This window comes from Schistocerca serialis, chromosome 2 (genome assembly GCF_023864345.2).
Source record: "Schistocerca serialis cubense isolate TAMUIC-IGC-003099 chromosome 2, iqSchSeri2.2, whole genome shotgun sequence".
Lineage (NCBI taxonomy): Eukaryota > Metazoa > Arthropoda > Insecta > Orthoptera > Acrididae > Schistocerca > Schistocerca serialis.
The window spans coordinates 688,518,697-688,533,909 of NC_064639.1; the positions used below are offsets into that span (position 1 = coordinate 688,518,697).

The following is a 15,213-nucleotide window of genomic DNA, read 5'->3' on the forward strand; positions in this document are numbered from 1 at the left end:
GTAGTTTGGTATACAATCTACTTCCTTGTATGTTTGTTTGTTTCTGCGCCAAAGCCCTGTTAACTCTTTTTATATGAATGTCATAGCACTTTCTTGTGTTGTAAGTATGTAGATCCGAGTTGGATTGGAAATTGTTAATATTTCGTTTTACATTAATTATGCTTTTCTGTATATAGAGGCACGGTAGGGGTAGAATATTCAGCTGTTTAAATAATTGCTTTGAAGGAGTTAGCCTTGAACTGTTGGTAATTATTCTAACAGCTCGTTTTTGTAGAGTGAAGATGGTTTTGAGATTTTTTTTACTATGACCCCAGAATATGAGGCCATAGGTAATAGCAGAATGTATATAAGCAAAGTAAACAGCTCTGCTACATTCCCTACTACATACAAAGCTAATAACGCGTAAAGTAAAGCAAGCAGAGCTTAACTTATGCGAGAGATACATGATATGGGATTTCCAGTCTAAATTTTCATCTATATGTACATCTAAGAATTTTGTGGTAGCAACTCTCACAATTTCTTTATTTTGTATTCTGAGATCTAGATCAGAGTGTGACTTTGCTTTCCTGTAATGGATATAATTAGTTTTAGAGATATTTATGGTTAATTTGTTCACTTCAAACCAATTTTGCAAATATTCTATAACTCTGGTTGCAGATGTTGGCAATACCCAGTTTATGTCAGTTACTACAATGTTTGTGTCATCCGCAAACAGGGTTATATGAGTACCATTTACTGGAATCTTGATATCATTTATGTAAAGAAGAAATAGGAGAGGTCCTAGAACACTCCCCTGCGGTACCCCTATTGGCACAGTCTGAATATCCGATCTGTAAACAATACTTTGGTTTTTACTGTTTGTTGCAATTTCTACTACCTGTTTCCTATTATGGAGATATGACTGAAACCACTTTTTAGCTACTCCTCGTATACCGACATATTCTAATTTGTCTAGCAGGATATCATGTTGGACAGTATTGAATGCCTTTGAGAGGTCCAGATTTATTCCTGTTGTACTGTTGTTCTTATCTAGCCCCGTTACAATATTTTCAATGAATTGGATGATGACTGACTCTGTACTCATTCCTTTGCGAAAGCCGTGTTGGTTTACAGACAATAGATTGAATTTCTCGAGGTAATTTGTAATTCTGTTTTTCATGACTGTCTCTATTACTTTTGAAAATACCGATAATAAAACAACTGGTCTATAGTTTCCCACTTCATGTATATTGCCCTTTTTATACAATGGTTTTACTTTTGCAATTTTTAATTGTTGTGGAAAGACACCTTCTGAAAATGATATGTTTATGATGTGTGAGAGTGGGTCTGATATGACCTTAGCACATCTCATCATGACTGAGCAAGGTATCTCGTCAATCCCTGAGGACATTTTATTCTTCATTGTTTTTATTATTCGATTAACTTCCAATTTGTTTGTGGGAGGTAGCAATAATGAATTAACACTTTGTTCTTCTGGGATTGATGTTCTACTAATCTTAGAACAATTTTTATGCAGATTGATTGGACTATTTATGAAGTAGCCATTAATGTAATTTGCTAAAGTACGATTTCTGACTAGCACACCTTGATCATCTTTTAAAACAAAGTCATCTGGATTAGTTGATGACCATAGCAGGTTTACTTGTTTCTTTTTCATTTTTGGGTAACTTGAACCATTGGGTCATCATGTTTTGTATTAAGAATTAGTGCATCTCATTTATCCTTCCACTTCAAAACTACAGTTTTGCCTTCATTCTATTGGGCTATAACATCCCTTTTTTCCAATTTTGTCTTGACCACATCTGAAGGATTATTCTTTCAGTTCGCATGTAACATGGCTTCCAAGTATTTTCCTCGCTGGATTAGCATTTTAGATAGTGAAACATTAGTATACCAGTTATTGGTGTACAATGTCCTACCACTACACAAGAGTTCATCGATTCATTGTGTTACCACTCTCTCAGTAACAGATATATTGTCTGCTCTTTCTTTGCCAGTTTAGACTTTGAGCAAGTATAATGTCCACTAATAAAAAGCTTGAAAACCTTAACCCATATTTATATCTTTTATTAGTGATGTGTCAAAAGTAAATACATTCACAAAATGCTACTTTGATTTTGTCTATGCAGATAACTTCTTCTGGAGTGTGGGATTCCTTGGAATTCTTCCCCAGAATATTAAAAAATTCTGAGAATTTGATGAGCCTGTCTCTGGATCTCTTTCTTGCTCATTATTTGATAAATGCTACAGTGAAAGTAACAACTCAGAACTGTTATGGCTCATTTTTGGAATCTCATTTTCATACATTCTTTTTGTGGACCAGTAGTGCCTCAGTTTGGGAAACTGCATAAATCCCATTCAGAGAATGAGCCCCAAAAACTTGCACATTTTGTCAGTATTGTTGCCAAACCATTTTGATAGCCTTTGATTTGGAATACCAGTTGCAGCAATGTTTTGCACAGCAAACCTATTAGTCTCTTAAACTAATAGAAATATAATATTATCTTCTATGAAGTGTTCAAAATTATCCACTGCTACTGGTTCCCATTTATTCCAGTTTACAAGATTCACAAGAGGAATGTCATCTGCCTCAGATTCAGTTGATCCTGCATTATGTTCATCATCATCATCATCATGCTCAGAACTCAAACTGGAACCACCATCAGGCGAAACATTCGGATCTGCAACAGAGCATGTGGCATCTTCAGAAAGATTAACCAGCATTTCAGTGATTTCTGAATCTGTGAAATACCTGCTAGCCATTTTAGTTCAAAGTTGGAATTGAAATAAACGTGTTAAAGTAAAAAACAAAATACCCATATGTGATCATTTGGTTCCTTGATGCAAAATTACTTGCGTGGACCATGTGATCACAGGTGGACTTCTAAAAAAATACATAAAAATATTAATTAACAAGGTCAGAATAACAAAGGTTCCTATTTTATGACTTTCCACTCTGCTTTGATTTTATTTGCTGAATTAAATATGGTTTCTTACAATTGCACAGTATACCACTGTAAATCTTTGTGACAGTGATAAAAGTTAATGAATTCTGGCACATTGTTAACTTTCTTATGGAACTGAAATGTTTAATGGTGTAGGAATACTTTTTAATAGCTCTTTTTGTTGGTGTGGTCTTCATTTTGGTGGTTTGATGTAGCTCTCCACACTAGTCTATCCTGTGTAGGCCTCTTCATCCTAGTACTGCTGCAGCCTACATCCATTTGAGTGTGCCTAGCGCATTTAAACTTTGGTCTCCCTCTACATTTTTACCTTCCACACTTCCCTCCATTACAGACTGATTATTCCTTGATGTCTCAGGTCATGTCTTATCAACTGATTTCTCATTTTAGTTAAGGTATGCTGTAAATTTCTTTTTTCTCCAGTGCATTTCAGTACCTCCACATTAGTTATTAAATCTACCCATCTAATCTGCAGAATCTTTTTGTAGCACACATTTCAAAAGCTTCTATTCTATTATTGACTAAAATTATTGTCACCCATGTTTCACTTGCATACAATGCTGCTCTCCAGACAAACACCTTCAGCCAAGACTTCCTAACATTTAAATTTATGTTTGATGTTAACAAAGTTCTCTTTTCCAGAAACAAAGTTTTTGCTGTTACCAGTCTGCATTTTATGTCCTCTCCATTTTGGCCATCATCAGTTATTTTTCTTCCCAAATAATGAAACAATTCAACTACCTTGGTTTCCTTTATTGCTTGCTCAGTGTACAGCCCTGTATCACTCCCTTTATAACTGCTGTTCCCCTTTCATGTCCTTTGACTTTAGTAGCTACAGTCTAGTTCCTGTGTGAGTCATAAGCAACCTTTTTCTCCCTGTATTCTATTCTTCCAACCTTTAGAATTTCAAAGAATGTAGTCCAGTTAGCAACGTCAAAAGCTTTCTATGAATCTACAAATGCTGTAAATGGTTTGTCTTTGTTCACTCTATCTTCTAAGATGAGTTGTAAGTCGAGTATTGCCTCACATGTTCCTACATTTCTCCAGAACACAAACTGTTCTTCACCAGTGCTAGCCTCTACCATCATTCCATTCTTCTGTAAATAATTCTTGTCAGTATTTTGCAACCATGGGTTATTAAATTGATATTTTGGTAAAATTCACATCTGTCAGTAAATGCTGCAGACCTGCTGTTATACTCTCCTGTTTTTATTGGATGTGTGTTTCCTGCAAATCTTGATGTCTGTAAGAGACTAGGGAGAGGAAGTTTGTATTCAAAATATGGTTTTAATAGTGTAAAGATGTTAGAAAACTTTGTATCCATACACTAGTAACTTCATTTTGTATACCAATACTAGTAAGTTCATTTTTTCTGTAAGTTACATAAACAAGAAACCATGTAGGACACATAAGTACATGAATTAAAATTTCTCCTTGTTTCTTCATCTGGCTTGCAACTTTGACATATTTGCGTATCCAACTAAAAGCCAAGTTTTTATTATAATGTCTCAACACTGAATGCATGACTGTGTGTTACAGCTGAGTTTTAATGTCAAGCCATCATCTGACTTTATGCTCTGGCCCCTCTAGAAGTTAATGTGACTATGTGTACTGTCAAGAGAGCACTTGTCAGGCATGGAATAGACAGGAACTGCATAAGTTTCATCTGGCATTCAAACACATGCCAGATGAATAAAGTAAAGTCGCCAAGTCACCTTCCCCCTTGGCAATTTTGCTCTGTCAAACCAGCAATTCAGACACATTGATATAGACATAGTAGTTTAACAGGGAAGAAGAAAGGAAGACTGGGTTTAATGTCCCATCTCCATCAAGATCATTAGAGACAGGCACAAGCTTGGATTGTGTCAAGGATAATGAAGGAAATCGGACACACCTTTTCAAAGGAACCATCCTGGCATTTGCCAGGAGTGATTTAAGGAAATAATGTAAGACCTAAATGTGAATGGCCAGATGGGGGTTTGAATCATCATCCTCTCGAATTTGAGTCCGGTGTGCTAAACACTGTGACACCTGGTTCAGTTCAGTTTAAATATTGACAGGCTATAAATGTCCCCTAATGGCAGCTGAGCTGACTGTTTTTCACATTGGGCAGAAGCCCTTATGTTGGCAAATGCTACAGCTCAGATCACATCCAAAACACTCTTTCATGGATGGATTTTGCAACTTGGTGTACCTTAGTGTGTAGGTGCAGATAACAGCTGACAATTTGAGTCTAACTTATTTAAGGACCTAGAAAAATTCCTAACAATGCACAGAATTTGGACAGTAACTTACTATCCTTCAGCAAATGGACAATTAGAGCACTTATATCTTTGGCTAAAGGCCTCTCTCAGGTACCACACTTCTGAATGCTGGATGGAGGCTTTACTGATTGTCTGACTCATCATCTGAACCTCCTTCAAAAAGAACCTGAATGCAACAACCATAGAGGTGGTCATGGACAAATGTTACATTTACTAGGAGAATGTTTTGATGCCATTCTCAATAATGTTTATCAGGTATGCACAGAAACAAAACTGTTTCATCCTGCAGTACCCAGACGGTGCCAAATGTCCACTCAGTTTTCAAGATTAGTGAGCAATTGAGTGCGTATGTATGCATTTAATGTGATTAGTAATTCACTCAGCCGCCATATGATGGCCTCTTTAAAGTTGTCATGCATCAGGGAAAGACATTTTATATTGTCATACACAATTTGCCTACCACAATCTTGATCAATAGGTAAGAACCAGCTTTTACTGCAAAAGTACAAAATACTCACAAGACCAGGAAGGGCATACAAGACTATATGCACCTGACTATATAAATATGCAGCTAGCACATACCTTTTGACCAGCAACACCAGAGTGAACTGACTGTGCTCTCATGATATTAAATGCATTTTAACCCTAAATACCAATTATCTTTGTCACTTTCAGAGGAAGGAGTAGTGTCACTAGGCTGACACTGATGTATTGAGAATGTATGACTATAAAATTTGATAATTTTCTTTCTTTGTTTATCAATGTTAATTGTAATTCCTGTGATAAAGTAAAGTTGAAAACTCAACAGCTCCAATTATACATATAGAAAGGAATGGTTTTAACACAACATTATCAATCCAGCAATGTGCTGCCTCCCCAACTGGAAGAACCAAGCGCTGTGATGTGCATGTGGCATATCAGTTTCAGTGCAGCTGAAAACTACCTCTTATTTTCTAATAAGGAGATGGTAATTTGACTTGATGATGACCTGTTCTCTACTTTATTTAGCAATGAGATGAATGGAGATGATGTTAGATTTTTTTGAGTTGTCCACATTCCTGCCCAAATTTTTAAGCAGGATATTTTAATGGATGTCAGAGTGGCTGGTTACTCAGTGATCAACAGTCCATTGGAACTATGAATTTATAATTTTAGCTGTTTTACACTGTTCTTTTAATTTCAATTCTTATCAGACCCTCAGGCTTCGAATGTTTTTGTATCTTTGCAAACTTTTATTTCTTTAACCAAAATGCTTCACATTGATCGAAAATACAGGATCCATGATTACTCACTAGGTATTGAGGATACTGAGGGATGGACAGGCCTTAAAAATAAATATGAAAAATTGCTTAGCTTTCAGAGAGTCTGTTTAAGAGCTATCCAACAAACATAAATTCACATACACAGACCTTATTGTGTCAAGTATTATGCCTTGTGCCAAATGACAACAGCAACTGAACAGTGCTGCTGCATGGTGTTAGCTGTCAGTGCAGACTGAGAGGTGCTGTTGCTGCTGGAGTACTGGTTATTGTTCATGTTTTACTGCCCCTCTTAATACATATTGGATAAAACTAATATTGCACTTGACTAACTTGGGGCAGCTATATCAAATGGACATGTAAAATTCTGCTTCACTTGTCTGGTTCTCAGCACCTCCTCTTACGTGGTGATTATGATTTATTCTTATTTACATTGCATAAATATTTTATTTATTTCAACAACAGTCATCTCATACTATAAACAGTGCAGGCAATTATAACCCAGCTGCTATATATCATAAACATGAAATTATAATTATTGGAAATAGAAATGAGGTTAAAAAGAAAGTCATTTTTTTCTCAGCCTCATAAATTTACACAGTGACAGCTGATAAATTTACATGGTGATGTTGATTAAATGAACAGTACTTTGGGATCTTGAAAATCAGTTTGTTTTATTTTCTACACAATGCACTATTAATAATTAAGTTTTATATATTTAATTTAGATGTATAGATTTCAAAAGCATAATCATTATAAATTTCAATTTGTCGGTAACATACTGTCACTCTTTCCACAGGTCGAGCTTCATGTGCACTTGGATGGATGTGTGAGACATGAAACATTATGGGAACTTGCAAAGTAAGTTTATTATCAGTGTATTTAGTTTCTGTTGTTTTGCTAGATATATTAAATGTAATGATTGTATTAGATTCCATTCTATTAATCAATATTTCTCTCAAAATGTATTCTGTGGTAATGAGGAAGACAAGAGTCTTGAGAAGATTTATTGCACAGCAGGAATGTAACTTGACTACCTTAATGCTCAGACCTATCTACATGTAACTTCTTTCCATGTGGTTTCTCTGGTAGGAAATATATGTAGCATGACTTAAAACCATACCTTAAGCAGCAGCAGAGACATAAGAACAGTTTATTTCAAGTGAAAACCATAATTACATATATAATATACTTTTATGTGTTGGTGGGTAACAAACTGACTTCATAATCTGACAATACACTCTCATTTGTCGTTCTTGCCTTCAGAAGAGTGGTTTTTTTGTGCTATTGACTTGCAGAAAGAAACACTAGTATATTTTGCATACTGCAAATGTACAATTTTATGTGAAACATTTCTGTAAAACACAACGTAAGTCAATTAATTACTTGCATTGTGGGGGATTGTTTCTCTACTTAATTTACTAAAACTGAATACAATGTAGCAGAATTCGGCATGCTAGGTGCTGTATAAAGAACAGTTCTACATGTGGTTCGAAAATGACACTTTTATATAAAATCAAATTGTTACACCAAAGGAACATGATTTACTCTCGTAGATTAACTGTCCTTGGAGGAGGTTACTGGGTAATTTCTACAAAGCTAGGTAAAGCAGCACATAGTAATTGTCTCACATGGAAAATATTGACGATGAGATAAAGAACAAAGTTTGCATAGTTATTACATGCGTGTTAACAGAGGAGATGGGCAAACACATGCTGGTCAGAATGTTTGTGGCATTAACTTTCAGTCACTCACTGGGATTTGTAGTGGGTATGTAGGCAGCGCAGCATGGGAGAACTTTCAAACTCAGTGGCAAGTGTCACAATTTAGTGTGTCTGTCATGACAGGAGCATCAGATGGAACTTATGCTGAAACCATGAGAGCCAGGCTGATCAAAGCTAGGCTGGCAGAAGCCTTCTTTGAATCGGTAGCCAGTGGCTACAGTGTCCAGGTATCTGGTCGTATGGTAAAATTGATAGCTTGTGATGGAAGTCAGCACACGAAGAAACACTCTAAATGGCTCTGAGCACTATGCGATTTAACTTCTGAGGTCATCAGTCACCTAGAACTTAGAACTAATTAAACCTAACTAACCTAAGGACATCACACACATCCATGCCCGAGGCAGGATTCGAACCTGCGACCGGAGCGGTCGCTCGGCTCCAGACTGTAGCGCCTAGAACCGCACGGCCACTCTGGCTGGCCAAGAAACATCTCTGCATTACCAGACAGCCGTAGTGATGTAGTAACCTGTGGGAATGCTAGGGTTGATGTGTGGCTGAGGGCCACTGCAGCATGATATTCTTAAATTTCAGTTTTACAGAATAATTCAAGTGACTGAGTATGGTGAAGAAATTAGTTTGAAACGTTTTTGTTCTTATCCTTTTGTTCAAATATTGCTGGCTAGGAATATGGGAGGGAGGGTTGGCAGGAGTATGGGCTGGACATGTGATACATGGATTCCAGAGCCAGAGGCGAGCAGCACATGATGAAGTCACATGGAGACATGAATTGGGAGGGCGGATAGGACAGATCTGTTGGATGGAGGGTGTAGGGAAAGTGGCTTAATGGAGATTTAGGCCAGGGGGGTTTTGGAGTGAAGAATGTGTTTTTCCAGAGATAGCTGCCACCTACATGGTTCAGAAAACTTGATAGTGGAGGGAAGGATACAGTTGACCCTGCTTGTGAAGCAGCCGTTGAAATAGAGCATTTAGTGCCCAGCTGCATTTTGTACCACTGGTTCATCAACTTTGTTCATGGCAACTGTTTGGTGGTGGCCATATATTCTGGTGGGCAGCCGACTAGTTGTCATACTGACATAAAAAGCTGTGCAGTGATTGCAGCAAAGTTGGTATATGACATGGTTGCTTTCACAGGTAGCCCTGCACCTGTCCTATCATCCCCTCCAAATTCTTTTGACATGGCTGCTTTCTTAGGTGGCTCTGCACCTGTCGTATTACTCCCTCCCAATCCACATTTCTATGTCACTTTCTTTGTGCATCCCTCCCCGTCAGCTCTGGCATTTGTGCATCACATGTCCTATCCCTTACAAAATATGTCTTTAAGTTTTTTCCAAGTTTGAAGTTTGTTAGAAAGTTCAACGCTCATGGGGAAAGCACTGATCTGGCGTAGAGGTGCATTGATTTAAGTGATATGACAGTTTTTGTTTTGCCTGTAAAGTGATCATCAATATCACAGTCATTTTGCAATCTAATATTTTCCATAATGTAGATAAATGATAAAAAGAGGATTACTAGAGATTTTCAACAGAGCTTTACATGAATATCAAGTTTTGCATCCAAGCATAATTATAATAGCTCTTTTTTGCAGTTTGAATGTGCTGATAACTGCTTTACAGTTTTTCCTCAAAATGTTACCCTTTATTTCAGATGAGAATGAAAGTAGGAATGGCTCTTCACTGTTTTCTCACAGCAACAGGATCTTAGTGAGCAAAGAAAGTAGCAAGGCTTGCTCAGTTTTGCATTAGGATATTAAGTAAGCTTATTCCATTTTGTATCCCTTTGCACCCTTTATCCTAAGCATTTGCTTTCTGTACTTTTATCAACTGGTTCATCATATTAGAGAGAAATAAGATGTACATGTCCTTTTTCAGGGCATTGTGAAATTTTAGTGCGATATTTTTTTACAATTTATTAAAAGCTGATTATTCTGTGCCCAGCTGCTAAGTCGTATTATGAGGGTGTTTAATGATATCTGTAATACTTCCTAACTTTCCCTTTTAATAGAATATCCTTATTCAGAACATTATGAAATTATACTGCAGTAATTTTTTTTACTATTTATTAAAAGTTTTTTATTCTGTGCTTAGTTGCTAGTTGTTTTGTGACACTATTTACTAATTGCCGTAATGCTTCTTACTTTCACCTTAGATCATTAATGTACAAAAGGAACAGAAATGGTCCCATTTTTGATCCTTGTGGTGCACCATATTTAGTTAGATGATACTCTTGTTACATTGTGGCTCACAATACAAATGAACAGTGTACAGTTAACTCGTTTATTGAACCAAATACAACATGGTACAAAGTGTAACAACAGGGAAGCTACAGCAGAAGCGATACCAAATCTATAGCAAAGTTTAGTCCAGCATAGCATTGCAGATCCGTAGAGTAACTAAGAGTTAAGTCCAAAAAGCAAGGCGTTTCCAAATCTCAGATGTGGCATGGTATGATGACAGTGAACAGTACGATGAAGATATCTTGGAAGCTGGCATCCACAGAGATATAGGCCAGCATAATGGTCACCAGCGGTGTTCGTGCTAGTGTTGAGTTGGCACATGTATCCAGTGTTATAGACTCACACTGGGGGGCAAAGGTAGAGCCTCTGGTGTTGACCCCAAATCCTTGGCTAGTGAGCCTTAGATCAGCGTGAGGAGCCATGACAGTGGTGTGCCAACATGCTGTGTTGCTCATGTGGCCATTGCAGAGTACTGCACTGGAAACAGAGTAATGGGGATTTACCACACTCTTCCGCTACTGGAAAGGAGGTGGGGAGGTGCAACAACACTGAACATTGGCCCAGCCCCTTGCTGGGCATAGAACAAGGTGTGCAACCTCCATCTCATCTGCTCTCCCCCCTCCCCTCTACCCTCCCTGAGGCCTCAGGCAGCAGAAGCCCCTGGTCTGCAGACACTTGAGGGTAGGGCCAAAAGTGGCCATGACAGCGATAGCTGCACAGGGTGGCGACATGGGTGTGGTGGCTGAAGCCAGAGGTGACGCCATGATGACATTTGGGCTATTGAGTTGTGGCCATCTCTGTGGTGCACCATCTGTTGAGGTCCCCAACTAAGGTATCTGGACCCAAATTGTCAGTCTGCCTCATGGTGGAGAAGCAGGAGGTGAGGCTGGGTTCTGCCTTCCCGTTGCTGTGGTGACCCAGAACAGTTCACATTGGGGTGAGAAGGGGATGGGTGGAGGAGGAATGGGAGGGGGGGAGAATGGACTCGAGGTTGAGCTCGTCTTCCACCGAAGGACAGGAAACTTCGGGAGCATGGGAAGAATTAGTGAGAAGAGAAATGTGGACTGAAATTGCATAACTGTAGCTGTTTCTGGTGAAAGGAAGGTGAATAGACGTGCTTTGCTCGATTCTTAGTGGAAAGTTCTCAAAGACCTATGCCCAAAATTGCAGACCATTGTCAGTGACTATCACCTGCTGCAGGCCCTCATTGGTGAAAATCCTGGACAGCACCATTATTGTATATTCTGCCATGATAGTACGGCAGTTGACAATGTATACTGGAGAAACTATCTATTATGATGAGGCATGTTGTACTTAGGAAGGGTCCGGCAAAATCAAGATGCAACTGATTCTGAAGTTTGTTGGTTGTTGGCATTGACAAAAAAACCTGATGCTGGGCTGCTTACTGTTCTGAATGTGTGTTGCATTGACAGATTAGGCACTCTGTTTTCCATTTGATGACAGGCCAATAAGTGAACCACCGGGTGAGCAGCTTGGTTCTGAATATACCCCAATGTCCTTGATGAAGAAACTGAATGATTTGTCTTCATCGTGATGTTGGAATTACCACTCGTGATGACTTGTGGTCAATTGTTAAAAGGACCACATTATCTACCCGGCTCAAACTGTGTCTCAGCACATAGTAATGGTGAAGGGGATTAGATTATTGATAGGCCAGTTATTCTTGCCACCCCCCTCAAAATGAAAGTGTGAACTTGTTGGAGAATGTGTCCATTCCCACGGCATTGGCAATTGAGATTCCTGTAACTGGAAAACTGTTCGTGGCTTGTTGAGCCTTGTTGTCCAGGAAGAAGCAAAGGATTTCCTCCTGATTGAACTCGTTGCTCAGCAAAACGTGTCGCGTTTGATGTGCTGTACTGTGTTTCTGAAATGATTCTCTTACTTACATCTAGAGCGGAACAGTGCACAGCGGTGGAGCTGATAACCATATGATCTGGTAAATGAGCTGCTGGGTTGAGCAATGAGGTCAATGGCTTCTGGTCTGTCACCAGCTGGAACCTGCTACCATAGAGAAATAAATTATTTTTTTAAAGAAATGATAATCATTGTGCCCATTTCTTATTTTCAGAGTTTTTTTACCAGAAACGATAATCATTGTGCCCATTTCTTATTTTCAGAGTTTTTTTACCACTGAGATTAGGGTTTCTGAAATCTGATCTATCATCATCATCATCTCTGTGAGCAAGGACAGTCCCCAACCCATATTCTGATGCATCTGTTGCCACCACTAGCTGCTTTCTGGATTGGAGCATCTCTAAACAAGGTGCTGAGAGGAGGTGCCATTTGAGCTTAAGGAATGCCTTTTCCCATGCTGTGGATCAAGTTAATGCCACTCCTTTCTTACACGAGTTTTGTAATGGATGAGCTGTCTGGGATGCAGCAGGAATTAATTTTATGTAGTATGTAATTTTCACTAGAAAAGCCTGGAGCTGCTTTAGCATTGCTGGCTGAGGCATTGATGCAGTTGCTTCAGCATGATTCTTTTTTGGTAAAATACCTTGTTGAGAAAAGACTTGGCCTAAGTACTCCATTAAAGGTTGAAAAAATTCACATTTGCTGAGACTGCATTTTAATCCTGCTGCCTGCAAAATAAAATGAGGGTCTTCAGGTTTACTAAATGCTGCTTGGTAGAACTTCCATGATGAACTGTGTGTTGTGCAGATTCCTAAAATCTTCTGAGCACTTTTACCTAACTGTAATTACATGTCAGTGAGGTCAACTTAAGGTAAGAAGTAGCCACCTTTCAGCTTTGTGTATAGTTCATCAGGCTTCAGAATCAGGTACATGTCCACTTTAGCTTGAGCATTCACCCTGACATCAGAATCCCTACAAAGCATGAGCCTGCCACGTGGCTTCTTGATGATAACCAGGAGAGTTGCCCACTGGCTTGATGAGATAATATTCGATCACATCCAATTCCTGCAGCCTGCCTAATTTATTTGTGACCTGTTCATGGAGTGCCTAAGGAATTGACTTGGGGTGGAAAAATCAAGGTTGTGCCAAAGGTTTTAGTGAAATGTGAGCTTCGATATTCTTTCTTTCCCAGATCAGAAGAAAAAATCCTGGGGATTTCTGTACAGAGCTCCTCCAGTTGTTTGTAAGTACATTCTCGAGTACTAGATTGCTTGAGTCATTGATGGGCAATCCAAAGATGTAAATACCTTCAGGCCAAAAAGTTTCACCATATAATCACTGTTTAAAATTTAAAAAGTCATTTCTCTTCTCATTTTTTGTGAGTGGCTCCTGTGGTAAACTGATCTTTCAACAAAATTTGTTGCTTGCTAGAATTTACCAGTCATTGAGCAGATAGAGTTAGTGCAGTTGCCCCTAATTGTAAATATGTTTTATAGTTAATGAAACTTGTGGTGGCACCTGTATTAACCTCATAGTTTACTGATTTCCCAGCTACTTGCAGGGAAATGTGTATTTTATTGGAGGATTTTCTGTGATTTGAAGAGTTATCATTGATAACATTTATGTCCATTTGATCTCACGATCGTGAAGATGGAATGGCTGCCCTGCAGGTAATAGGAAGCTGACAATGTCTTGCACATCTAGTGCACTGCCGATCTGCTTGGACTGTTGTCTCTAGCTTACTTCTGCAAACAGTCTAGGCAGGAAGGATGTGCCTGTCTAAACCTGGGGCATCTTGAAAACCACTGTTTACATGCGGGGGGATAGGCCTGCTGCTGTTTGTGGACTGCCACACTTCCCCTTTGGCCACCAAATTGTAAAGTTTGCTGGGCTATCTGTTTACTGCAGCAATTTCTGTCCAGGAGTCTTAAGTGTTGGCCTGCCACTTGTGTGACTTAGTATGACTGTGTTAGAGGCAACACATCATCTAAAGACGGGTCTCCAAATTGTGAAGACTATAAGTGAAATTCTATCAGATGTTGCATCGATAAGTGCATCTCTAATCAAGACCTCTGCAGACAATTATTTGCTTTTGGCATTAAAAAAACCTGGCTCTGTGACTTAGTTCTGCTGCCTGAGGTCGATAGGATTGACCTGGTTGCTTGCAGTGTTGGTAAAACCCAGGACGAGCAGAAATCACATGACAATTTATTTGGTAGTGAGCACTAACTGAGGAACACATTTCCTCAAATGTCAGTTTATCAGGTTCTGTCAGAGAGGCTAGCTTGCTCAGCAATTGATAAGTCTGTGGTTGGATCCAATATACACTCCTGGAAATTGAAATAAGAACACCGTGAATTCATTGTCCCAGGAAGGGGAAACTTTATTGACACATTCCTGGGGTCAGATACATCACATGATCACACTGACAGAACCACATGCACATAGACACAGGCAACAGAGCATGCACAATGTCGGCACTACTACAGTGTATATCCACCTTTCGCAGCAATGCAGGCTGCTATTCTCCCATGGAGACGATCGTAGAGATGCTGGATGTAGTCCTGTGGAACGGCTTGCCATGCCATTTCCACCTAGCGCCTCAGTTGGACCAGCGTTCGTGCTGGACGTGCAGACCGCGTGAGAAGACGCTTCATCCAGTCCCAAACATGCTCAGTGGGGGACAGATCCGGAGATCTTGCTGGCCAGGGTAGTTGACTTACACCTTCTAGAGCACGTTGGGTGGCACGGGATACATGCGGACGTGCATTGTTCTGTTGGAACAGCAAGTTCCCTTGCCGGTCTAGGAATGGTAGAACGATGGGTTCGATGACGATTTGGATGTACCGTGCACTATTCAGTGTCCCCTCGATG

The 15,213-nt window shown here is 39.2% G+C and overlaps 1 protein-coding gene across 1 annotated transcript in view; it reads left to right on the forward strand.

Annotated features, from left to right (window-relative positions):
- Positions 1-15,213, forward strand: part of LOC126457817 (adenosine deaminase-like) — a 159,125-nt gene that overhangs the window by 82,573 nt on the left and 61,339 nt on the right. The window contains exon 2 of the mRNA XM_050094435.1: positions 7,286-7,347. Coding sequence (XP_049950392.1) covers positions 7,286-7,347 — 62 coding nt within the window. The remainder of the gene's footprint in view (positions 1-7,285; positions 7,348-15,213) is intronic.